Genomic DNA, 26,908 nt, shown 5'->3' on the forward strand with positions numbered 1-26,908 from the left:
GGTAAACATGCATTTCCCTTCGGGGGATTGCCTGTGAGTACAAAAAAAAAAAAAGAGTAAAAGAAGAAAAGTTGGAAAGGAGATGTCTGTGTAGCACAACTTGCCTCCTGAGGTGATAACGTGCAGTCCCTCACTCAGCGTGCCTTAATCCAGTAGCCTTGACTGGCATGAACCTAAATTCCAATTGGCAGTGGAGGCTTTAACCCTCTCCCCCTGTAGCCGGGACCCATTCCTGCTCTCAGGCAGGGATGGCTGAGTTCAGGTAAAAGTTTTAAACTTTAAAAAATTAAAAAAGAGTCAGCAACAGGAAGACAGCAGGAAAAGGGTCTGTTTCCTTGGCGTTCGGCTGTCCTACTCATGTCTCTGGGGAGTGCTGTGAGGTAAGGGGGGAGTGCAGGCATGGCAGGTTGAGCAGCCGTTTGGCTAGGCCCTGCTTCCAGACTTCTCACATTTTGGCGCGTGGTAGGCTGCAGAGTACTTTTGCATGCTTTTTTTGCTGCAGACCATCTGCACATGCTTGCATGTCCAGGTGTACACCCATTCTCATCAGTGCATGCAACTGGGCATTCTTCCTTCGGGATGCACATCTTGTGTACCCAGTTTAGGCGTCTGTTCTGGCGGCCAGTGAGATGAGCAGCCTAGGCGTGTGGGCTTGGATGCACATTTTTTGTGTGTCCATATTAGGCACTCTTGCACGTGCGGGAAAGCTAGGAACGCGCCTTCATAGAGCTTTGTGCTTATTGCATAGCATCCGAGGCGAAGAAACTTAAGCACCTATCTATTTGTGCTGCCTGCCACATCAGAGCCATTTAGCCAGAGCTTTCTTTAAGCCTGTGTCAGCACTGCCTGGATGCTCGAGGAAATTTGTATCCTTCTGATTTTGCCAAGGATGGTCCATCTTGGACTGAAGGGGGAGACCACTGCAAGGGTGTCTCCTCCCCAATTGGTCTGCGGGTCGAGTCCTCAGGGGACACTGGCTCACAGGACGTCAGGTTTGGGCCTCTGGGGCCTGGAATAGACCCGGCCTCCTTTCCTGGGTGGAATTCTTCCAGGGATTGCAGACATTTCTAGAGTGGGTCTACTGAAGTGGCAGTTCCTAGTAAGATATGTTCAGGCACTCCGAGTGCTGCTCCGCCTGTCTACACAGTCAAGCACCATAGCACAGTGCAGTCTGACAGAGCTCAAATGCAGGTGGATCAGGATGGTACCAATGATGGTGGGGGCTCTCCTGGTGAGGTAAGGGATATTTCCCCAGATTTGGAGTTATATAGAACTCTTCTACGTTTCTTTCAGAAAGATGAGTTACCGGATCTGATATCTCAGACTCTGAAGACCCTTGGACTGGCTGGGCCTGACTCCTTGTCACATAAGGATCCTGTTTTGGCCATCTTGTACAAGGCTTCTTGTTTCTTCCCTCTCTTGGATGCAATCCAGGAGTTGATTGATCAGGATGGAATGCGCCAGAAGCATCCTTTAAAGGTGGATGTGTCTTAGCGGGTTTATACCCTTGGATCCACAGGCCAGAGAGCAGTTGCACTTTCCTAAGGTGGATGGTAGAGGAAGTTCTGGCTCTGAAGGATGCTTAGGATAGGAGGATTGAAGCTATCCTGAAGCAAGCCTTTGAGACAGAGACAGTGACAATGAACTTGCAAATTGCTTCTTGTTGCGCCTTGGTAGCTCGGGCTACCTTGTGGCTTTGTCAAGAGTCTGGTGACATTGGATCCAATTTAGGGCCTATGGTAGACCTGGGGGTTGACTTCTTGACTGATGCAGGCTGTGACTTAGTATGCACAGCCGCCAGAGGAGATGCTTCAGTTATTGCAGCCAGGCGACAGCTGTCGCTGCTCAACTGGTCCGCAGATACTACTTCAGAATCCAATCTGACTAAGCTGCCTTTCAAAGGCTCGCTTTTGTTTGGCAGTGAATTGGAAAAATGCAAGTAAATGGAGAGAGACCCAGGTTCTGTGTTTCCTGGAGGGTAAGAAGCCAGTTTCTCGGACTTCTCGGGCAAGTGGCCACTCTCGAGACTACCGGCGTTTTCGGCTTTATAGGGGAAGTTCTTCCCAGAGATCCCGTCCCTTCTGCAGATCTCAGTCCTTTTGCCCCTCCGAGGTCTTCGAAAGGATATGGGCTCCCGATGCAGAGCCCCTCAGTCTTCCAAATGAAGGTTTGCAGATTCACCTGATGGTGCAGGAGATAGGTGGTCAACTATCCCAGTTTTATCACAGGTGGACCCAGATTACTTTGGATCAGTGTGTTCTCGAAGTGGTTCGGAATGGCTATGATCTAGAATTTCTTTGCATTCCTCCAGATGCCTTCATGGTATCTCCATGCAACTCCTCTCAGAAGAGGGTAGAAGTGGAAACGACATTACAATGGTTGTTGATTCTGAAAACTGTGATCCCTGTTACCAATTGCAGCGAAATACAGGCCAATATTCCATTTATTTTGTCATGCCCAAGAAGGAAAGGTTGCTTCGGCCAATACTGGGTCTCAAGGATCTCAACTGACATGTACAAGTCATCCATTTCAGGATGGAAATGATGGACTCTGTCATAATGATGGTTCAAGCAGGGTAATACCTCGTGTCTCTGGATATGACGGAAGCGTATCTGCATATTCCTATCTGGCAGGAACATCAGCGGCTCCTGGATCATCATTACCAGTTTCAGGCCTTGCCTTTCAGACTAGCTACAGCACGCAGAACCTTTTCCAAGGTCATGGTAGTGGTAGTGGTGGCCCTTCGCAAGGAGGGTATTCTAGTTCAACCTTAACTGAACGACTGGTTGATTCGAGCCAAGACACTGGAAGAGATTCTTCGTATTTCCCGCAGGGTGGTTTACTTACTACAGTAACTAGACTGGGTGGCAAATCTGGCCAAGAGCAATTTGCAGCCATTTCAGATCCTGGAGTATCTCTGGTTTTGATTTGATAAAAGGCAGGGCAGAGTGTTTCTGTCTATGTCTCAGAACTAACTCGTTAATGCTGAAAGTTCAATCCCTGTGGAATAGTGTTCGACCGCTTGGTCTTATCTACAGGTCTGGGGTTAATGGCTGCCACCTTAGAAGTAGTTCCCTCGGTGAGGGCACATAAGCGCCCTCTTCAATGTGCCTTGCTCTCCTGATGGAGTCTGCAGTCACAGAGCTATGCGGTGAGGCTGCTCCTTCCGTTAGAGGTGAAATTCCAGTTGAACTGGTGGTTACATATGGACCATCTCAGGAAGGGAATTTCCCTGACAACGCTGGATTGGTTAGTACTCAGACAGATGCGAGCCTCCAGAGCTGGGGGGGCTCACTGTCAGGAGTTGGTGGTGCAAGGGCGCTGGAATGTAGTGGAGCGGCAGTGGAACATCAACAGACTAGAGACATGAGCGGTTCAATTAGCATGCTTGCGGTTTCCCTAGCGGCTCGGGCGGTCTGGATAATGTCTGACAATGCGACAATGGCAGCTTACATCAATCATCAGGGTGGAATCAAGAGTCGACAGGTATTGGAGGAGATAGATGCACTCATCGTATGAGCGGAGAAACATCTCCTAAGCATATCCGCCCCTCACATTGCCGGAAAGGACAATATCTGAGCCAATTTCCTCAGCAGAAGCTTGGACCCAGGAGAATGAGAGCTGGTGGACGAGGCCTTTCAGCTACTGGTGGACTGCTGGAGCCTACCAAATCTAGATCTGTTGGCAAACATCAACAACGCTAAAGTTCCACGCTTCTTCAGTCGCAGGTGGGTCCCAAAAGTGATGGGCATAGATGTTCTCATTCCAGAGTGACCACATGGTGCCCTGCTGTATGCGTTCCCGCCGTGGCCTTTGATAGGCAGGTTGGTGCAGAAGATTGCAAGTCAAACCAATAATGTCCTTTTAGTGACTTTGGTTTGGGCTCGAGAGACTTCTGGTGGACAGTCCCCTCTAGCTACCATCTTGGACGGATCTGTTATGTCAGGGGCTCATTCTGCACGATGATCCAGATTGGTTCTATATTACATTTTGGCCATTGAAAGGGCTTGGCTGTTGAAGCTCTGTTATTCACCTTCTGTAATTTCCACTCTTCTTCGGGCCTGAAAATTTTCTGCTTCTCTAGCTTACATTAGAGTTTGAAGGGTCTTTGAGGCCTGGTGTTCTGAGTGAGGTACTTGTCCGCTCAAGGTGGGTATTCCATTGATTTTAGAGGACAGCTTGCTTAAGAGTTTGGCTCTTAATATCAACATGAAGTTAGTGAGTAACACATTTAAGACTAATCGGAGAAAATTCTTTCACTCAACGCACAATAAAGCTCTGGAATTTGTTGTGGCCTGGTTTGGCCTCTGTTGGAAACAGGATGCTGTGCTTGATGGACCCTTGAGCTGACCCAGCATGGCAATTTCTTGTGTTCTTAAGATTCAAGTTGCGGCACTGGCTTGTTTTACAGGGGAAGAGTCAATGGAGGGCCTTTGTCTTTCCATCCAGACGTGACCTGTTTCTTGAGGGGAGTTAAATATCTTTGCCCCCCATTGTGCTTCTGGTACCTGTGTAGGACCTTAACTTTGTCCTACTTTGTCCTTGAGTTCTTCGCAGGTCTGACTTTTTGCCCGCTGCATACTCTTTCCTTGCGGCTGCTTACTTTGAAGACAGTTTTTCTGGTAGCAATTTGTTCGGCTCTTTGAGTTTCTGAGCTGCAGGCTCTTTCATGCGGTGAGCCTTTTCTACGTATGACTCCGGGTGCAGATCAGCTTTGGACTGTGCCTTCCTTTTTGCCCAAAGTGGTTTTGGACTTTCATTTGAATCAGTCCATTTCTTTGCCTGCCTTGGACAGGGACTGAGTACCACCTTTTGCAGTCCTTGGTTGTCAAGCATCATTTATTGCACTACTTGGAGGTGACTAAGACTGTTCGGAAGGCTGATTACCTGTTTGTGTTCCATGGTGGAGGTAAGCAGGGAGCACCAACAGCATGGGCAATGATTGCCTGCTGGGTTAAGGAGGTCATTACTGTAGCCTCTGTGGCTGCTGAGGTTGCCTACCGAAGCAGATTAGACCACATTCCATGAGGGCTCAGGCAGTATCACGAGCAGAGCTGTGTTGGTTGTTGCCTGCTGAAATTTGCTGAGCGGTGACATGGTCATCTTTGCACACCTTCTCCAAGCATTACCGCTTGGATGTTAAGGCTAAGGAGGACACCGCTTTTGCGTGGGCAGTTTTGACTGGGCTGGCAGCCTCTTGCCCTTTTCGGGATTAAATTTTGAACATCCGCTTGTTGGGATTGATCTACCCAAACGCTAAGGAAGGAGAAATTACTACTTATCTGATAATTTCCTTTCCTTTAGTGAAGGGTAGGTCAGTCTCATACCTGCCCTCAGCTGCCAGATTTGGATTTTGTAGTTAGCCTTCTTACGGCAACAATGCAGAGTATGATTCCTGCTCTACGTTGATAATTGGTAAGTGGCTTCTCTAACTCTTAGTTTACTAGATATGTTCCTTCTTTTGGCTGAGCTCAGTGTTCTGGTTGGTTGAGAAACATGAATGGTTGCCTGTTGCTAATAATGTTCGTTTAATCAGGTTTGTCCACCGTTTGGCTTTTCCAGAAAATATTGGCAGGCTGATGTCTGAGTGGAATTATATAACCGTGACAGCTTTTGCTCTGTCTCCATCTGCTGGCAGAGGTGCTTAACCCACTTGTTGAGACTGACCTATCCTTTACTAAAGGAAAGAAAATTATCAGGTAAGTAGTAATTTCTCCATCTTTACTTTTGTTTTTTAGGATAGCACAGTACGTGAAAACTTCCAAGAATTTTTGTCTTTAAATGGACACCTCCTTGGACGGAATCCACTTCCTGATATTCTACAGTTAGGTCTTTGTCAGCCAGATACTTCAGAAGTCTATAAACAAGCTAAACTACAGGCTTCACAAGAACTCGGCAGTGGAACGTTTTATCTAGAATGGGTGTAAGTAAAAAATAAAAAAACACAAAAAAACCTACTTTTGTTCAGTGCAGATTACATCATTTGTTCTGTTTGGAGCATTTGTATATCCATGACAGTAAAGACATTAGCAGCATGTTATTTTATAAAGCTGATCCTGTAAAAATGTAGCTGAAGGATTACTCAAATAAATTGCTCCAAGGAAAACTATTTAAAAGAAAAATATAAATAATCTAGCTTTTAGACTCCAAACACATTTGGATTTTTTCCAGGTGCTGCATCCCTATTCTCATTTGTTAGCAGCATGAGAATATACCCAGTTTATACTCAAATAATTATCAATATAATTATTTGAGAATTGTGTTTCTCTGGGATTCACAATTTTTAATCATCTTGTCTCCAAGTGCCTCTATTTTAACTGGAATGTTGTAATGAAACTGGCCTGCTTTGGAAGCCTTCAGAGAGTTTGGGTGCCGGGTACATGCTGCTGGATCATCCACCTTAGATGTGTCTTCAGGCAGACATCTCATAAACCATATGTGATCCCATTCAGTGGATAATTTAAGAGGAGTTTTATTCTTCTGCTGTTATACCGAATATATAACCCTTTTAGAAAAATCCCAATAATCATGGATTTGGTATCTTTAAATGTAGCCAGATGACACTTGCCAGGCAAAATGGCCCATGTCTGAAACATGTACATGTTGGGATTTTGATACGGGACTATGTGAATATGTGAAGAGTCTATAGCACTATTAAAGAGTACTGCCTATACAAACAAAGCGTGAGTTCACAAACTCAGATGCAGTTTACAATGAATAGTGCACATGTGATGGTGTCACGTTATCACATAAAATTAAGGAATTAATAGAAGACCTTGGTGGGTCTATATATACTCTCTCTGGATGTCTCAAAAAAAAATTTTTTTAAATTCAAAGGTAACATCATATAAAAAAAACTTTTTAAATTGCATACACATAAAAATACTGGTGGTGGTTGGTTGGTTCATGATTATAATATGCTTGAACAAGGCAGAGTTGCCTACACGGTTATATGAAATCTTACCAACACCACTTAAAAATTTTTTTCTTTTTCAAAAAACTTTTTAACAACACATAAAAAGGTGACTTCCACTTGGCGTGTAGGTTTCAAAAAAATGCTAGTATACAGATTAAACATGGTAGTCTAAAAGTCTGTAAATCAATTATGAATATTTTGTTTCACAGTGAGTGAACCTTTGGTTCCCTTGGATATCAGTTATTATACAAACACTGTGTAAGTGGCAAGGTTGTTCTTGGTTTGCCAAAATGCCTTTAGCCTGTTTTGAAACTGTGGCACCGAGATTGCAGCACTCCCAGATGTGATGTTTAAAAGTTTGTACTGTTGTTGTAATGTAATTTTATGTGTTTTTCATACTCCATGTCAATCATTTGGTGATAGTGGACTATAAGAGATGCTAAATAAACAAAACAAACGTACTTAACTCAGTTTGCCGACAGATTGTTCTCAGGTCTGTTCTTGGTGTAGTGGGGGGAGCAAACAGTCTGGGCCCTGCACTTAACTTTAGCATTCCAGGGCCCCACTGTGGTTTATTCGTCCTGGGTTCCACCCCCTCGTAAGTTCACCCCTGACTATTCTGGAGTGTTATTCCCAGGTTTAAAGTACATTTATTTTTCAGAATTTTTTTTGTATGGCCTCTGGTTTCAGCGGAATCTTAACTTTCAAATATGTCTCTTACCCTCTCTTTTCCTCATTCCTATTCTTGTCTAGTTTCTCCGGATGTGATCAACTCTTTATTGCCCTGTTACATTTTGATGCTCTTCTTTGAGCCCTCTGTTTCTTCATGTCTGTCCAGTAAAGACGATGATTACATGTTTGAGGTCGTACTGCAGTCGTTTATATTTTGGATCACCTCCTTTTTACTGGAGTGTAAATTCTAGTTACTAGAAAGATCTGTATGTGACTTCTTCCAATCAAAAGGCACAAGTGAGCAAGATGTCAGAGCTCTAACTGGTAGAGAGATACTCAAAGCAATGAGAAAACTGGAGTTGGCGGTTTGAGCTGATGTGCTGTGTGATTGTTCTCCTCCCCCCATGTGTATACAGAAGATCAAATATGGGGTGGGCTTGGTATATTTGACTATTCCTTTCAGGAATAGGTGGAAAGTAGGCTTTGTCTATAAAGGAAAGGGCTGTACTGATGCTGTACTATTAAACTGTTGAAGGTAAAATCAATTTTATTGTGTGACATTCAGAGAGAAAAGTTCCTCTGGGAATAGGGTATTACCTATGATACCTGAATGTAATCTGCTTTGAAGTGCTTGAAGATGGAGTATAAATCAAATAAATAAAAGGAGAAATCTTCAGATCAAGAAAAGTCTCTGGTGATATAGAAGTCCCTGTATACTGTGCAAATAAAAATCATTTTGTATTTCTAGATAGCCTTTTCAATTTTAGTTCAAGACTATTTACAATAATTTTTCAGGTATAAGTCCCTTCACTAAGGAGCTTACAATAGAAATGGGTACCCAAGGCAGTTGGAGATAAAGTGACTTGGCCAAGGTCAGAGGGAGTGTCTGTGGTGGAAGTGGGATTTGAACTCTGGTTTTTAGCCCATTGCTCTAATCGCTATGCCATGCCTTCTCAATTCTCAAAATATTTGCTTATTTCTATCATGCTGGAATTGGTTGGACCCACTCAGTAACACAAGAATATGATGAACTGCCATGAAAGTACAAAGGGATACAATTTCACATTCCTGTCATTTTATAGTCCTCTAGATTTTTTTCAGTGAAGATACAGTTTAATTGTATTTGTAAGTGTTCACTAGTAATGTTGTTCATGTACTTTGAATGAAATAATATTTGGTTTTTGTTTTAGGAACAAAATGAACATACAGAACCTATCCCGTTTAGTGGTCCGACCACATACTGATGCAGTTTACCATGCCTGTTTTTCCTCAGATGGGCAAAATATAGCATCTTGTGGTGGTGATAAGATGCTGCAGGTAAAACAAATACACAATAAGAAATATGTAAGAACTATTAGTTAAGTGTTAGAAATGGAAAAATCCTGTTAAAACACATGAAAAGTAACTTGCTGCTTTATTTATTTGTTTTATTTTATTTATTTGCTTGTTTTGTTTATAAGCATCTTCTACATTTTCCTAGTCTCTGAAGAGAGAGCGGTTTTAAGTGGTGTACCGCAAGGATCGGTGTTGGGACCGGTCCTGTTCAATATCTTTGTGAGCGACATTGCGGACGGGATAGAAGGCAAGGTTTGTCTTTTCGCGGATGACACTAAGATCTGCAACAGAGTGGACACGCCGGAAGGAGTGGAGAGAATGAGACGGGATCTAAGGAAACTGGAAGAGTGGTCGAAGATATGGCAGCTGAGATTCAATGCCAAGAAGTGCAAAGTCATGCATATGGGGAGTGGAAACCCGAATGAACTGTATTTGATGGGGGGGGAAAGGCTGATGTGCACGGAGCAGGAGAGGGACCTTGGGGTGATAGTGTCTAATGATATGAAGTCTGCGAAACAATGCGACAAGGCTATAGCAAATGCCAGAAGAATGCTGGGCTGCATAGAGAGAGGAATATCGAGTAAGAAAAGGGAAGTGATTATTCCCTTGTACAGGTCCTTGGTGAGGCCTCACCTGGAGTACTGTGTTCAGTTCTGGAGACCGTATCTACAAAAAGACAAAGACAAGATGGAAGCGGTACAGAGAAGGGCGACCAGGAAGGTGGAGGATCTTCATCGGATGACGTACGAGGAGAGATTGAAGAATCTAAATATGTACACCCTGGAGGAAAGGAGGAGCAGAGGCGATATGATACAGACTTTCAGATACTTGAAAGGTTTTAATGATCCAAAGACAACGACTAACCTTTTCCGTAGGAAAAAAATCAGCAGAACCAGGGGTCACGATTTGAAGCTCCAGGGAGGAAGATTCAGAACCAATGTTAGGAAGTATTTCATCACGGAGAGGGTGGTGGATGCCTGGAATGCCCTTCCGGAGGATGGGCATTTCAACGACACATCTCCAATACAATTAAGGATGGATTCTTCAAACTCCAAACCCTGAAAAAACTTAAACCCCTTCTCCAAGCGCACGACTTCCGAACAGTCCTTCAATCAATTATCCTCTCAAAACTCGACTACTGCAACTCCCTTCTCATCGGCCTACCAGAAATCCACATCAGACCCCTCCAAGTTCTACAAAATGCCGCCGCCAGAATCATCACCAACAACAAAAAATCCTCCCACATCACACCTACCCTCAAAGAACTCCACTGGCTACCCATCACACAAAGAATCCATTACAAAACACTCACCCTCATGCACAAAAAAATACACAACAACAAAATGAACTGGCTAAACAACGCAATACATCCACACCCCACACAAAGAACCCTCAGATCCACCAACACTGGCCTCCTAGCCATCCCCAATCTCAAATCTGCACACCTCAACGCAACCCGCAAACGAGCCATAACAATAGCGGGACCCACCCTATGGAACACCCTCCCCACCTGTCTCAGAAATGAACCATCACTGCAAACCTTCAAAAAACACCTAAAAACATGGCTGTTTTTAAAAGCCTTCCCACCCGACCCTTAACCTGCCCGAACGCAACCCACCTCATCCCATACTCAAGTCTTCTCACCCCCCTGAATCCCTCACTCCGCTACTTCCTCCCACCCCACCCTCCTCCCACCCCACCTTCCTCCCACCCCCCCTCCCTTCCCTCATCCCCCCCACCTCTATTCCTAAATTACCTACCCAACAAGTCCCTTATCCCAATTTTATTTTATCAACAACACATTCATGTACATATGTTATTTTCTATAACCTTTTGTTATATCCTATAACCTTTTGTTCCATGTACCACTGTTATAATATGTTATAATTGTTTTTTGTAAAATAGGGCGGACTACGCCCTATTCCCTTGGTTATCTGGAAACCGATGTGATATCTCGATTGAATGTCGGTATATAAAAGAAATAAATAATAATAATAATAATGTGGTGAAGACCAGAACTGTGAAGGACTTCAAAGGGGCGTGGGATAAACACTGTGGATCCATAAAGTCAAGAGACCGCCAATGAAGAGTGGGTGACTCGCCAGAATGATGGCTACTGCCTGGAGACAATACCCTTATTCAATAAACGTACACATGCTTACTGTGACTCCAACATTGTTCTAGCTTCAACAGCAAGAGGAAATGTGGAATAAAGGATCTGTACTCACAAAGGGGAGAGTAGCTGGCTTGTTACGGCGGTTACTACCCCAAACCAAATAAGCCTGTTACTTCAATTTCTATGCATATACAGCATAGTTCTCTGCTTCAACGGCAGGGGAGAAGAAAAAACTGATACTACACACATACACCAGAGCTCTCTGCTTCAACGGCAGGGGAGAAGAAAAAAGGGTTCGCACTCACAAAGCGGGGAGTAGCTGGCTTGTTACGGCGGTTACTACCCCAAACCAAATGTGCCTGATACTTCACTTTCGATGCATATCCAGCATGGCTCTCTGCTTCAACAGCATGGGAGAAGAATAAACTGATACTTCAAGCATATCCAGCATAGCTCCCTGCTTCAACGGCAGGGGAGAAGAAAAACAACCAATAAGGGCTGTATAACATAGCCTGAGTAAAACAAATAAGCATGGGTGTAGCTTGCTTATTGCGGCGGTTACTACCCCTACTACCCCTAACTTATCAAGCTAGATATTTCACTTGGATGCAGCTCCATCACTGCTTTCTACATTAATGGTGGGGGTGGAAGGGAAATAGAACCAAGAGCTAAGAGAAACAGATAAGTATGAGAGAAAAAAGTGTGTGAAGCTTGCTGGGCAGACTGGATGGGCCGTTTGGTCTTCTTCTGCCGTCATTTCTATGTTTCTATGTTTCAAAGTGGATTGCATAAAATAACAAGTACATAGGTAATGGATGTATAGAGATATGAGATATATTTCAACTAAATAGATAGGAAGTGGTAGCCCTCGCACATGGGTGACATCATCGGATGGAGCCTATGTCAAATTTTCTAGAATTTTGACTGAGCCTCATTGAGCATGCTCATCATGCATTATACCACGTGTCAGCGCGGGGTCCTCGTCAGTCTCTTTTTTTTTGCAGAGCTTGTTTCACGGTCGGGTGAGAGTGTCACTTAACCTTTTGGCCTTCTGGGCCTAATTATGTAAAACTTTTGTTTCGCGAGATTTTTTTTCTTCACTGCTTCCTCCACCCCACCCCCCCCCCCACCCCCCTTTTCTGACCTAGATAGGGTTTTGGTGGTTATTGATAAGTTTTGTTTGCTTCAGTATCGCCAGGGTGGCAGTGCATTCAGTGCCCATAAGCCATCGATGGCCGCCACCATCAATTTCAACGTCCCGTCCCTTTTATTTTGAGCCATGTCCATGTTGGGATTTAAGTGATGCCCTTTATGCATGAGGACATGTCTATCATGGACCCCCATGATAGATGTGTCCTCTGCCTTCAGGCATTGCACGATGTCCGGGCTTGCAGCAGGTGCACACAAATGACCCCGAAAGGGCATAAGATCTGGCATAAGATGGAAACATAGAAACATAGAAATGATGGCAGAAAAGGACCAAATGGTACATCCAGTTTGCCCAGCAAGCTTAAGATAGTAACTACCACTCGGTGCAGGTTACTCCCATATTTCTCTTAAAGGTAGTAACTGTCGCTCTGTCGCTCTGTGCAGTTATCTACAAATTTTGATACCCATAAAAATTTCAGCTAGTAACATTTTTAACTAGGTGATGAGCTTTTTTGAAAATTCAGACAGTGTTGCTTGATGTGCTTTACTTATGGACTTGGCCCTAGAAGCAGTCCGGTTCTTTTTCCCTTATGCCTGCATATCTGTACCCCAGACCGTAGAAGTCAGGGCCCTCTTGTTTGTTGTCTGAATCCAATTCCCCTTCTCCCCTGCAGTTGAAGCAGGGAGCAATGTTTCAGTTGCATTTAAACAAAACTTCACTACCAAAATTGACAACCCACTTTAAGTGTACAACTACTCAGATATTTGGAAAATGGAGGAAAAAGACCTCAGAGCCTCATGTTTGTTCTATCCAGAATATGCAACATGTACGAGGTAATTGTAATCATTGGTCTTAAAAAAAAACCTCCAGTCATCTGCACTTTTTATTTTCAATTTTATATTGGAAAAAATATTTTTTATATCTTTTTAGTTTTCCTTAAAATTAATGCATTATGCATTCCATCACAGGTATGTAAAGATCTTCATTAGATATGTTGCTCAACATTATATGACATTATTCTTGACATCAACAATTGCAGCGACTTGTTTTAACTTATCTGTACACCACATTGATACATGCTGAAAAATCCATCGGTTATATTGTATTCGCCGACATCAGCTGATGTTTCGCCAAAAAAGGCTGTCTCAAGGCATTAACTGTGAGAATATAAAATTATATATCATGAACAACATTCTTTAGTGATACTTTCAAAGTCCAGTTAGAGCGAGGTCATTAAATACCTTTTAACCCAAAGCATCCAACATCTGATCGTTTTTTGTCCTGCAGTCTCCCACCTCTAATGGTGATTTAAAGAACAAAACGCCAGCGCATGCACCCACCTTTTATATCAAACACTGACCAATCAGTTTAAACCTTCTGGAAATAATGCCCATAATTCGTCCAAAATTCTTCTTGTGTTTATCAATGTAATGTCAATACCACCAAATCTCCAAAAATTTCCATTGGTGAAAAAACTCTGATTCTGTCATTACATATTCAGTCTAATAGAACGGAAACCAGTCGATGTCAAAATTTAAACCCCTCGGTGAGGAACTTTGTAATTTAAAGATCCATCTGGTTTCCTGTTGAAACAACCTTTTAGCTTTATCACCACCTCTGATGTTAGTTTTAATTTGTTCAAGAATAGTACATTTGAACTCTCCAAATTTCTTTCTTTTCCATGCAGTGATTCACCAGTGGTGCCTCTATCTTCATCATCTTGAGGCAACTTTTATGTTCTGCAATCTGGTACGCAAAGGTCTATTTGTTTTGCCCACATAGAGCAACTTGCACAGACAAATTAGAACGTAAACCACAAATTCAGTGTTACAGTTGGTAAAGTCTCTCAATACATATTTCTTTGAATCTGTTGGATTGACAAACAAATCTCCTTGCACCTTATTGAACAAAAAGAACATTTTCCACATCTATAATGTCCTTTTGGATTCCTGCCTCCTAATGTATTGATTACACTTCTCTTTTTATCTGCCAAAAAAGGACTCACAATTTCTTTTAAATTTTTTGATCATCCATATGACGTCCAAATGTTAACTTCCTTAAAACATGGTAATAAACATAAAATGTCTGAGTGAGATTTAACTATTTTGGCCAGACCTGGAGTCAAACTGGTATACCTAGTAACAAAGATCAATTGATTGCTAACCCAGGATATATCAACAGACCCGTGTAGTAGATGGTCTCTGTTGGAGGATCTTGCTCTCTTGTAGCATCTTTTCAGTAATTAGACAGGATACCCACATGATAAGAGATCCTTGCACTTCTCTTCAGAATATTTAAATTCTTGTGTGGAAGTACAGTTTCTTCGTATTCTCAATAATTGTGAAAAGGGCAAACTGTCCTTTAAATGAGCAGGATGGAAACTACTGTACTCAAGAATGTGTTGTGGTCCACTGGTTTCTTGTACTAAGTGGTTTCTAATTTACCTTCATCAGTTTTAATCACACGGACATCTAAAAACGGAATGGATACATCATCATATTGCATTGCAAACTGGATTTCTTCCTCTCAGGAATTAATCCAATTAAAAAATTCCAAAAGTTCCTTCTCAGAACCCAACCAAATGATAAAAATATCATCTATGAATCTCTTCCATAATTGAATTTTCACAGTGAATGGAGAAAATTGTATCCATGACTTTTCAAACCTTTCCATGTAGAGATTAGCTAATGACGGGGCCATCATTGCCCCCGTAGATGTACCTGAAATTTGCTCATAGAATTTATTCTCAAAAATGAAAAAATTCTTTGTGAGAGCTATTCTTATCAACTGTACAATGAACTCCGTTGGGACCTCATAAGGACGAGGTCTCAGATTGAGTATATCACGTATAGTCTCTATCAATGGTGTTTGTGGTATCACTGTATATAAAGATTTTACATCCAATGTTACTAGAAAACAATCTCGTACATCATATTCCAATGCTTCCAGTATTCTTAGAAAATGTGTTGTGTCCTGTATGAAAGATTCAATTTGTCTAACAAAGAGCTTTAAAAAGCCGTCTACATAAACAGATAATTTTTCAAGAACTGACCCTTTAGCCAAAACTATCGGTCTCCTTGGTGGTCTCTTAGCATCTTTATGTACTTTGGGTAGTGTGTGTATATCGTCTGAATCGTCGGATGCTGGATGTTCAAAAACTTGTTCCTTTTTAGTCAAAAAACCACAATCTAATGCTTTAACTGTTACCTTCTTGATTTCTTGTTGAATTAATTTAGTAGGATCAGATTTCAGCACTTTGTACGTGGTTGTATCTTGTAATTGACTCAAAAGGTCATTGACATAAATCTGCCAATCCTGTATTACAATGGAACCACCTTTATCTGCATTCCTGATCACTATTGCATGATTATTTTTCAAATCCAATAATGCTTTCCTTTCTGACAAACTTAGGTTGTTCTTGGAATACATGCCCTTTTGAAAATACTGTTCTTCATATTGTTCCACATCCCGCAACACCAATTTCTTATAGGTCTCCAATACTGGATCCAGTAGACCTGGTGGACACCAAGTGGATTTATCCATGATCCTCGATGTTTGAATGGTCTCCTGGGTTTGTTTGGAAAAAATATTCTTATTGACAATGATCAAATGAATTTCTCTAAATCAACTCTAAATTGAAATGTATCATGACTGTATTGAGGAACAAATGAAAGTTCTTTATTTAGAACTCTATCTTCAACATCAGTAAGCTGATACTTTGACAAATTAATCACGGCTGATTCCATGTGTATTGTCGAGTTGTTGATCTCGTCGCCATCCGCTGATCCTGGTGGACATTGTAGTCTCCCCGTTGATATCTCCAGTTCGAGTGGCCTCTGCTTCTCCTTTTCTGCTTGTACCGTGGTCTAAAAAACGAGTATTGTCATTGACAGATCTATTCTCGATTTCCTCACCATCCGAAGAGGAGTCAGAAGACATATTGAAAGTGACATGTCTATTTTCTTGCACCTGTCCCTTTGTCCACGGGTATATGCTACCACTTGCATAGTCTTTTTCGTCCCTGTTAAGTTTGTTCAATTTGTATTTCCTCAAATCATTTTTGAAATGTTAGATTTTATTAATTCATCGTTATTGGAATAAAAAATTTCAATATTGGAATTCCGTTTTAACTCATTAATTTGAGTATCAACTTCCGCTTTTAAAACTTGGACCAGCCTATTAGAAGTTTCAATTATCAAAAGCATCAGATCCAGGAAACATTTATTGAGGATAGAGTTCCACCTCTGTATGAAATCACTATCCTAAATAAATAATTTTGGAGCCTTTAATACCCTAAGACCTCTGTGAATTCTTTCACGCTTACAATACTCTTCCAAGGTACTGCTGTGTAATTCAGCTCTGATTAATCTTTTATGCACAGTCAGGATATCTGACCACTGTTGAGAAGTATTTTTATATGTGTCTCCATGTAATGATGCCACATTTTGTAATATGGAATTTACAGACTCAGGACTATAACTAAAGGCGCTGCACCAAGCGTTGGACATACCTTCAAAAATTGAAAAATATTTCATAGCATTTCCATTTCCATATCCTCACTTTTAGTATTTTCATGTATTCAATTGAACAATTGTCCTTCACCATATTTCCTTTTACTTTACTATGCTATCAGATAAATGATAACTACTGGTGATTGTTTCTCTTGTATGTGCTAATTATTCTTTACATGATGCATGTTTGGTGTGGGAGGGTTTGAGAACTTGCTGATTGTGTACTCTACAAGTATTGATTTTGTTCCAGATATATTCTGTTTGTACACTGTAATGTTGTTTTTCAAAAATGCCAATAAAAGCTTTAAATGAAAAAAAAAATTTGAAAAATATCCACAATGCAAGGTATTGAGTTGAAGCACTGACACTTCCAATCAAACAAAACTTCACTACCAAAATTGACAACCCACTTTAAGTGTACAACTACTCAGATATTTGGAAAATGGAGGAAAAAGACCTCAGAGCCTCATGCTTATTCTATCCAAGGAGATTTGTTTGTCAATCCGACAGATTCAAAGGAATATGTATTGAGAGACTTTACCAACTGTAACTCTGAATTTGTGGTTTATGTTCTAATTTGTCCGTGCAAGTTGCTGTATGTGGGCGTACCAGATTGGCAGAACATAAAAGTTGCCTCAAGACGATGAAGATAGAGGCACCGCTGGTGAATCATTGCATGGAAAAGAAACATAAATTTGGAGAGTTCAAATGTACTATTCTTGAGCAAATTAAAACTAACATCAGAGGCAGTGATAAAGCTAAAAGGTTGTTACAACAGGAAACCAGATGGATCTTTAAATTACAAAGTTCTTCACTGAGGGGTTTAAATTTTGACATCGACTGGTTTCCGTTCTATTAGACTGAATATGTAATGACAGGATCAGAATTTTTTCATCAATGGAAATTTTTGGCGATTTGGTGGTAGTCACATTGCATTGAAAAACACAAGAATTTTGGACGAATTATGGGCATTATTTCCAAAAGGTTTAAACTGATTGGTCAGTGTGATATAAAAGGTGGGCGCATGCGCTGGCGTTTTGCTCTTTAAATCGCCATTAGCGGTGGGAGATGGCAGGGCGAAAAATGATCAGATGTTGAATGCTTTGGGTTAAAAGGTATTTAATGACCTCGCTGTAACTGGACTTTGAAAGTATCACTAAAGAATGTTGTTCATGATATATAATTTTATATTCCCACAGTTATTGCCTTGAGACAGCCTTTTTTGGCGAAACATCGGCTGATGTCGGCAAATACAATATAACCAATGGATTTTTCAGCATGTATCAATGTGGTGTACAGATAAGTTAAAACAAGTCGCTGCAATTGATGTCAAGAATGTCATATAATGTTGAGCAACATATCTAATGAAGATCTTTACATAACTGTGATGGAATACATAATGCATTAATTTTAAGGAAAACTAAACAGATATTAAAAACTTTTTTTCCAATATAAAATTGAAAATAAAAAGTGCGGATGATTGGAGGTTTTTTAAGACCAATGATTACAATTACCTCGTACATGTTGCATGTTCTGGATAGAACAAACATGAGGCTCTGGGTTCTTTTTCCTCCATTTTCCAAATATCTGAGTAGTTGTACACTTATTTATTTATTTGCTTTTATATACCGACATTCATTGGGGTATATCACGCCGGTTTACAAGTTAACGCAGAGAATAGAAAGACTAAAGTGTCTTAAGATTTTTACATTGTAACGGAGGCAACTCAACAATTAATGTAATTACATTTTAACAGAGGGGGAAACATTGTAACGGTGGTACGTCAAACAACTTAACAACTCGGCATCAGTATAATTGCATTAGGAGGTAGGCAGCTCAAGAACTTAAAGTGGGTTGTCAATTTTGGTAGTGAAATTTTGTTTGATTGGAAGTGTCAGTGCTTCACTCAATACCTTGCATTGTGGATATTTTTCAGTTGCATTTAAAGCATCAAGACTTATTATTTAAGGGTAGTAATCTCCATGCTTTCTGCTAAGGGTAGTAACTGTTACACCAGCAAGTTACCCCCTGCATGCTTTCTTCATATCCTTTAGGACTTGGCCGTAGAAGCAGTCTTCTGTGTTCCCTTATGTCTGTGTATCAGTATCCCAGACCATAGAAGTCGGGGCCCTCAGTTGTCTGAATTCAGTTCCTTTTTCCCCCTTGCCATCTAAATGGGGAACATCTGTTCAGGGTAGTAACTGCTACACCAGCAAGTTACCCCCCTGCACGCCAGTCTTCATTTCTATCCTCTAGCCATCTAAGCAGGGAGCAATGTTGCAGTTTCATTAAAAGCATTAAGGCTTATTGGTTAAGGGTAGTAATCTCCATGTCTTCTGCTAAGGGTAGAAACCGCCGAAGCAGCAAGTTACCCTCCTGGACACTTTTCCATCTTCTAGCCTTTAGAAATCCACAGTGTTATCCCATGCTCATTTGAGTTCTGTGATTTTTTTTTTTCATGTTCAGCACATCTTCCGGAAGGGAATTCCAGGCTTCCACCACCCTTTTCATGAAGAAATATTTTCTGACATTACTTATGGGTCATCTCCCCTGGAGTTTCATTTCGTGACCCCTAGTTCTATTGTTTTCATTTCAATGGGAAAGGTTTGAAGTTCGTGCATCATTAAAACCTTTCACCTTCTCTCTTCCAGGGTTACATATTCAGATGCTTCAGCCTCTTCTCATAAGTCTTCCGATACAGAACCCATACCATTTAGTTTGCCCTTCTCTGTACTGCCTCCATCCCATCTCTATCCTTCTTGGGATATGGACTCAGAACTGAACACAGTACTGCAGGTGAGGCTTCACCAAGGACCTGTACAAGGGCATTATCACCTTCTTTTCCTTACTAGTTACTCTTCTGTCTTTTCAGCCAAGCATTCTTCTGGCTTTAGCTATCGCCTTGTCACATTGTTTCACCATCTTCAAATCACCAGACACTATTACTCCAAATATCCCTCTCTCGGTCCATGCACATCAGTCTTTCACTTCTCATCATATACAGTTCTTTTGGATTACTGCACCTGTTGTTCAGGTTGGAGAAGACTGAGCCATCAGTCTCGGCACTGAAGGACCTCCAAGCCACACTGATGGACACCAAATGATCAACATCAGCGGTGCTGTCTGTTCCCTCGATGCTGGAGACCAGCCATCATCAGGCTCCTTCAGGTCAAGGATATCTGGTTTCTTGTCATCAACCTTGGCACTAGGAAAGGACCACATTGAGCATCGAGGGAAACATCTGCGTCAGTCCCTGTTGCTGCATGGTGCCCGGGCATGGGATGCAACAGCTCAGGCTGTGATTCTCCTGGAGCGAACTCATGGCGAGGAGAGCCAGTCCTCCATCAATACTAAGGGTGCGCATGGACTCCATCAGTCCCATTGCCAGCCACCGATCCTCCTCTCTGTTCCAAAGAGGATTTGGTCACACCTCCTTTGTTCCAACCTGACTTGGCATCGATGATGTTGGAGGAAGAACATGAGAGATGTGTGCAGCTGGCCATCAAGAAGGAGATGCGAGGCATCTGCGCCCTGGCACCATCTGGCCTCGAGCCATGCTAGAATCACTGCAAGCACTCATTGGCATGTTACCGACCCAACCTGCAGGGCACTGCCACCTCCCCCTGCTGATCGGGTTGTTGCCAGTTCCTCAGAGGAGGAAGCTCCCTCCAGACCGGCAAAGGCACCAGAGCCTGTGGCCCTCCATCCAGTTCCATTAGTGCCTGCATTGCTGGACACAAAGGCCAAGCACCAAGGACCTCATCCCTGGTCGATAACACTGGGAATGAGGGTACCTGTGACCCCTGGGGGATGACCTATCAGTGTCCTGAGACGATGCTTCTGATAATGTCCCCTCAGATCCATCTCCTCCAGAAGAGCGAAGGAAGTCCCTGCCAAAGGACCTCTCCTTTGCAGGATTTATCAGGTTGATGGCGGAGGCCACCCCCTTTCAGATGATGATTGAAGAGAACACCAGGCAAAAAATGCTCGATATTCTCCAATTTGTGAAGCCTCCCAAGGAAATTGTGGCAGTCCCAGTATACGAGACCCTTATGGATTTACTGTTGAGGATGTGGGAACACCCCCTCACGGTGCCTCCCATGAATAAGAAGGCGGACAAGTTTATCTTGTCCAGAATGCTCTCGGATTCGACAAGTGTCAGCTACCCCAAGTCTAATCCGCTCTCAAGAAAGCTAAGCATTCTTGGACCCATTCCTCTGTACCCCAGGAAAGGATCACACAGCGATGGACACTCTTAGAAGAAAGGTGTTCCAGGATATCGTTGACCAGTTGTCTAATCAGCAGCAAGTCTCACTCCTGTCACTGGTGCATAAGGGCCTGGAGTGCAAAAAACACGAGGTCCGCTCGACCTACAATATTTTTGAAACAGCAACTAGGGTCTCTGCATCGGGTGCATGGCTGCAGGCCTCAGATCTCTGACCAGACATGCAGGAGTGACTCGCTGACGTGCCTTGCACTGGAGAGAATCTCTTCAGAAATAAGGTTAAGGATGCGGTGGCCTAAATCCCGGACATTCATGTGACCCTTCAGTAACTCTCCGCAAGCACTCCTGACCCATCTTCCTCATCTAGGAGGTTGGCAAGATCAGGGCCAAAGAAGTCCTTCTGCCCTAGGAGGCACTATCCTCCACCCTCTTCCTCCTCTCAAAAACACCAGAACTCTCACGGTTGTCCCAGGCAGCAAAGAACCCCGAAGCCCCAGTCAGCACCTCAGTCAGCTCCAGGAACAGGGTTTTGACTCTATCATTGGGAGCATAACCCAGTCACCCGTACCTGGGGCGATAGAAGTGCCGGTCGGGGGAAAGCTGTAGTTGTTTGCAAACCAGTGGCCCAGTGTAACCTCAGACCAGTGGGTTCTATCAATTGTCCGCCAAGAGTACCGATTGAACCTATGGGATGCCCTGCCAAATTGCCCCCCCCCCCCCAAGCCTGTTTTGGGACCCAGTAACACATCAGGCGGTACTACTATTGGAGCTCTCCTCTCTCTTAATGGCCAGAACAGTTGAACCCATTCCACCAGGACAAAGAGGATAGGGAGTTTACTCCAGGTACTTCTTGATATCAAAGAAAACAGGAGGACTCTGACCCATCCTAGACCTAAGGGCTTTGAACAAGTTCATCAAAAAAGAAAAGTTCAAGATAGTTTCCCTGGGTACCTTGATCCCCTTTCTGTAAAAAGGGGACTGACTGTGCTCCCTCGATCTGAAGGACGTGCATTCTCACATTGAGAGCTTTCCAAATCATCGGAAGTATCTCCAATTCGTGGTGGGGAAAACAGTATTTCCAGTATCTCGTTCTGCCATTTGGGATCACATTAGCTCCATGTATCTCTACAAAATGCCTAGCCACGGTGGTGGACACTTTTACAGGCTGTGAGTCCACGTTTTTCTATATCTGGACGATTGCCTGGTCAAGAGCACCTATCAGGCGGGGACCAACTGATCCATATGCTCGACCATCCAGGGTCGAGCATATGGATCATCTAGGGTTCATTGTCACCTACCTCAGAGTCAGCGCATCACCTTAATTGGACTTTATTGGAGCCCTGCTGGATGTGGCTCTGGCCAAGGCCTTCCTGCCTCAACAAAAGTCCATCGCAGCAGAGATTCAACAGAGCCAGAAGATGTCAGCTTGGCACATGTTAAGGATTTTGGGCTATATGGCTACGACAGTTCTTGTCACTTCTTTGGCACATTTATACATGCGAAAGGCCCAGTGGACCCTGAGACTGCAGCGGCATTAGGCCACACAGAACCTACAGGATTGCTTCCGAGTCACCTTGCCTCTCCGTGACTTTGTCCTGGTGGCAGGTAATTTCAAATCTGGAATGGGGGATCTCCTTTCAAAGAACTCCAACCCAAATTGTCCTAACCACAGATATGTCCACCCTGGGATGGGGAGCTCATGTGGATGGGATTGCCCTTGGGGTCTATAGTCCATCCAGTAATGCCTCTGTCAAATCAATTTCCTGGAGCTCAGGGTGATCAGAAATACTCTATGGGCTTTCAGAGATCGGCTGTCCAACAAAGTTGTCCTGATCCAAACAGACAACCAAATGGCAATGTGGTCTGTCAAACAGGGAAGTACAAGATTGTACCTCCTGTGCCAGGAAGAGGTTCATTTGTGATCCTGGGCTCTGTCCCATGGGATGATGCTCAGGGCTATGTACCTGGTTGGAATGGAGAATGTGATATTGAACAGATTGAGTTGTGCCTTCAGACCTCATGAATGGTCTCTGAATCAAGGGGTTGCAAATTGGATCTTCTGCCTCTGGGGAAGCTCGGAGGTGGATCTCTTCACAGCACCTTGGAACAGGAAGGTTTCTCAGTTCTGCAACCTGTACAGGACACATGACATTGGGGCAAAGGTCTTCTGTATGTGTATCTTCCAGCTCCACTGGTAGCGAAGACTCTCTTGAAGCTTCACGAGAACAAAGAGTCTATGATTCTCATAGCCCTTATTGGCCGAGACAAGTCTGGTTTTCACTCCTGCAGGAGTTGTCCATCCAGAAACTGATCAGTCTAGGAACTTCCCCAGATCTCATCACACAGAATCAAGGCAGGTTGCGACATCTCACCCTCCAGGCCCTGTCGCTCACAACCTGGATGTTGGGAGTTTAATATTGCAGCCGCTCAGTCTCTCAGAAAATGTGTGTCTGGTCCTGGTGGTTTGAGAAAGCCTTCCATTAGAAAGTCCTATGGACTGAAGTGGGGGAGATTTTCCATGTTGTGTGAGCAGAAGGCCCAAGATCTTTTCGCTTCTTTACCCAAAAACTGCTTGACTACCTTCTATTCTTATCGAAAGCTGGCTTAAAGATCAATTCCATTAGATTCATCTGAGGGCAATTCGCGCATACCACCATGGTGTAGATGGTACGCCGAGCTGTACAGCCTATAGTTCTATGTTTCATACGGGGCCTGCTTCAGTTGAAGCCTCCCCTAAGGCCTCCTGCTTTGTCTTGGGACCTCAACGTGGTGTTAGCTCAGCTGATGAAAGCTCCCTTTGAACCACTGTGCTCCTGTGACCTGAAGTACCTGACTTGGAAGGTCAGAATTTTTGTGGCAGTCACTTCAGCATACAGCGTCTGTGATCTCCAGGCTTTAGTGACTTATCCACCTTACACTAAGATTTTCCATGACAGGGTGGTCTTACGTACGTACCCTAAGGTAGTGACGGACTTCCATCTTAACCAATCCATTGTCTTGCCAATGTTCTTTCCCAGGCCCCATTTGCACCAAGGCAAACAAACCCTGCATAGATTGGACTGCAAAAGAGCCTTGGCTTTCTATCTGGTGTGGACAGAAGCCCATAGACAATGCACCCAACTTTTTATTTCTTTTGATAAGAATAAATTGGGTATCACCATTGCCAAGCAGACGCTTTCCAATTGGTTGGCAGACTGCATCTCCTTCTATTATAGCCAGGTGGGACTGTATGTCAACGCTCACTCTGTTCGAGCCATGGGAGCGTTGGTGGCCCATTTGCGAGCAGGTCCCATGGAGATCTGCAGAGCTGCGACATGAAGTTCTCTCAACACGTGCATTTTTGTTTAGATAGGGATGGCCAACGCGATGATAGGTTTGGCCAATCTGTCCTTTGGAACTTGTTTGTTCCAACTCTGTTCTTGTCTATGGCTCCTTGTTTCTGTTCAGGCTGCCCCCCACCCACCCCTTGTTACCAATAAACCTGTTTTTGTGCCCGTTGGCACCTAGTTTGGATGTTTTGTTGGTCCTCTTTTTCGTTGGGGGATAGCCTCTAGCTAGGGATTCACCCATGTGTGAGGACTTCCATCTTGCTAATCCTCAGAGATAGCAGAGGTGCTTACCAGTAACTGGTATTCTCCGAGGACAGCAGGATATTAGTCCTCAAGAAACCCACCTTCCATCCCACAGAGTTGGGTTTCCTCTCCTTTTTTATTTTTATCCTTGAATTCTTTATTATAAGACTGAAGGGGACCGCAATGAACGTGTGGTGTAATGCATGCTGAGCATGCTCAGTGAGGCTCAGTCAAAGTTCTAGAAACTTTGGCGCAAGTTTTCTGTGCCAGGCTCCATCTGATGATATAACCCATGTGTGAGAACTAACATCTTGCTGTCCTTGGAGAACACCTGTTACAGGTAAGCCACTCTGCTAAATGTTGGTTGGATAGATATAGCCCAGAAGTGAGTGAACCTGGTAAAAGAGACAGTCAGGGAGGCTTCTGGTGGTTAGGTGCTAGAGGATGGCTAGGGACCATTTACATAGAAACATAGAAATGACGGCAAAAGAAGACCAAACGGCCCATCCAGTCTGCCCAGCAAGTTTTGCACTTTTTTTTTTCTCATTCTTATCTGTTACTCTTGGCTCTTAGTAACCTTTTGATTCTATTTCCCTTCCACCCCCACCATTAATGTAGAGAGCAGTGTTGGAACTGCCTCTAAGTGAAATATCTAGCTTAATTAGTTAGGGGTAGTAACCGCTGCAATAAGCAAGCTATACCCATGCTTATTTGTTTACCCAGACTAAATAATTCAGACCTTGTTGGTTGTTGTGTGTATATAGATCTACTTTTCTTCATTCCCCCTGCTGTTGAAGCAGAGAGTTATGCTGGATATGCATTGAAAGTGAAGTATCTGACTTTCTCTCCTGCCGCTGAAGCAGAGAGTTATGCTGAATATGTGTGAAGTATCAGTCTTTCTCCCCTGCCGTAGAAGCAGAGAGTTATGCTGGATATGCATTGAAAGTGAAGTATCTGACTTTCTCCCCTGCCGTTGAAGCAGAGAGCTATGCTGGATATGCGTGATGTATCAGTCTTTCTCCCCTGCTCTGAAATAATTGCATTGGCTTCTGATAAAATGGAGAACAAAATTCAGACTTTTAGTTGTGGTGCATAAACTGTTATATTAGAAAGATCCTTGTTTCCTTAAGTTCAAACGTATTTGGTACGTCTCTGTCGGGGCTTTAAGCTCATCAGGAGCAAGATTTTTACAGGTTCCCTCATAAAATTATAGCCATGTCCATACCTGTGTGAGGGCATTTTTAGTAGTGGCTCCTACTTTGTGGATCTTTCTACCAGTGTATTTAAGGGAAGAACATAAGAAATTGCCATGCTGGGTCAGACCAAGGGTCCATCAAGCCCAGCATCCTGTTTCCAACAGAGGCCAAACCAGGCCACAAGAACCTGGCAATTACCCAAACACTAAGAAGATCCCATGCTACTGATGCAATTAATAGCAGTGGCTATTCCCTAAGTAAAATTGATTAATAGCCGTTAATGGACTTCTCCTCCAAGAACTTATCCAAACCTTTTTTGAACCCAGCTACACTAACTGCACTAACCACTTCCTCTGGCAACAAATTCCAGAGCTTTATTGTGCGTTGAGTGAAAAAGAATTTTCTCCGATTAGTCTTAAATGTGCTACTTGCTAACTTCATGGAATGCCCCCTAGTCCTTCTATTATTCGAAAGTGAAAATAACTGAGTCACATCTACTCGTTCAAGACCTCTCATGATCTTAAAGACCTCTATCATATCCCCCCTCAGCCGTCTCTTCTCCAAGCTGAGCAGCCCTAACCTCTTCAGCCTTTCCTCATAGGGAAGCTGTTCCATCCCCTTTATCATTTTGGTTGCCCTTCTCTGTACCTTCTCCATCGCAACTATATCTTTTTTGAGATGTGGCGACCAGAATTGTACACAGTATTCAACGTGTGGTCTCACCATGGAGCGATATAGAGGCGTTATGACATTTTCCGTTCTATTAACCATTCCCTTCCTAATAATTCCTAACATTCTATTTGCTTTTTTGACTGCTGCAGCACACTGAGCTGACGATTTTAAAGTATTATCCACTATGATGCCTAGATCTTTTTCCTGGGTGGTAGCTCCTAATATGGAACCTAACATCGTGTAACTACTGCAACGATTTTCCTCTATGCAACACCTTGCACTTGTCCACATTATATTTCATCTGCCATTTGGATGCCCAATCTTCAAGTCTTGCAAGGTCCTCCTGCAATGTATCACAGTCTGCTTGTGATTTAACTACTCTGAATAATTTTGTATCATCTGCAAATTTGATAACCTCACTCGTCGTATTCCTTTCCAGATCATTTATATATATATTGAAAAGCACCGGTCCAAGTACAGATCCCTGAGGCACTCCACTGTTTACCCTTTTCCACTGAGAAAATTGACCCATTTAATCCTACT

General features: G+C 43.0%; 1 protein-coding gene across 5 annotated transcripts in view; it reads left to right on the top strand.

Moving 5' to 3' along the window:
• Positions 1-26,908, top strand: part of APAF1 (apoptotic peptidase activating factor 1) — a 223,331-nt gene that overhangs the window by 93,015 nt on the left and 103,408 nt on the right. For all 5 annotated transcript variants that reach the window (XM_029599744.1, XM_029599743.1, XM_029599746.1 and 2 more), the window contains 2 exons: positions 5,739-5,923; positions 8,779-8,905. In XM_029599744.1, the coding sequence (XP_029455604.1) occupies positions 5,739-5,923; positions 8,779-8,905 (312 nt within the window). The remainder of the gene's footprint in view (positions 1-5,738; positions 5,924-8,778; positions 8,906-26,908) is intronic.

Source organism: Rhinatrema bivittatum, chromosome 4, assembly GCF_901001135.1.
Source record: "Rhinatrema bivittatum chromosome 4, aRhiBiv1.1, whole genome shotgun sequence".
Lineage (NCBI taxonomy): Eukaryota > Metazoa > Chordata > Amphibia > Gymnophiona > Rhinatrematidae > Rhinatrema > Rhinatrema bivittatum.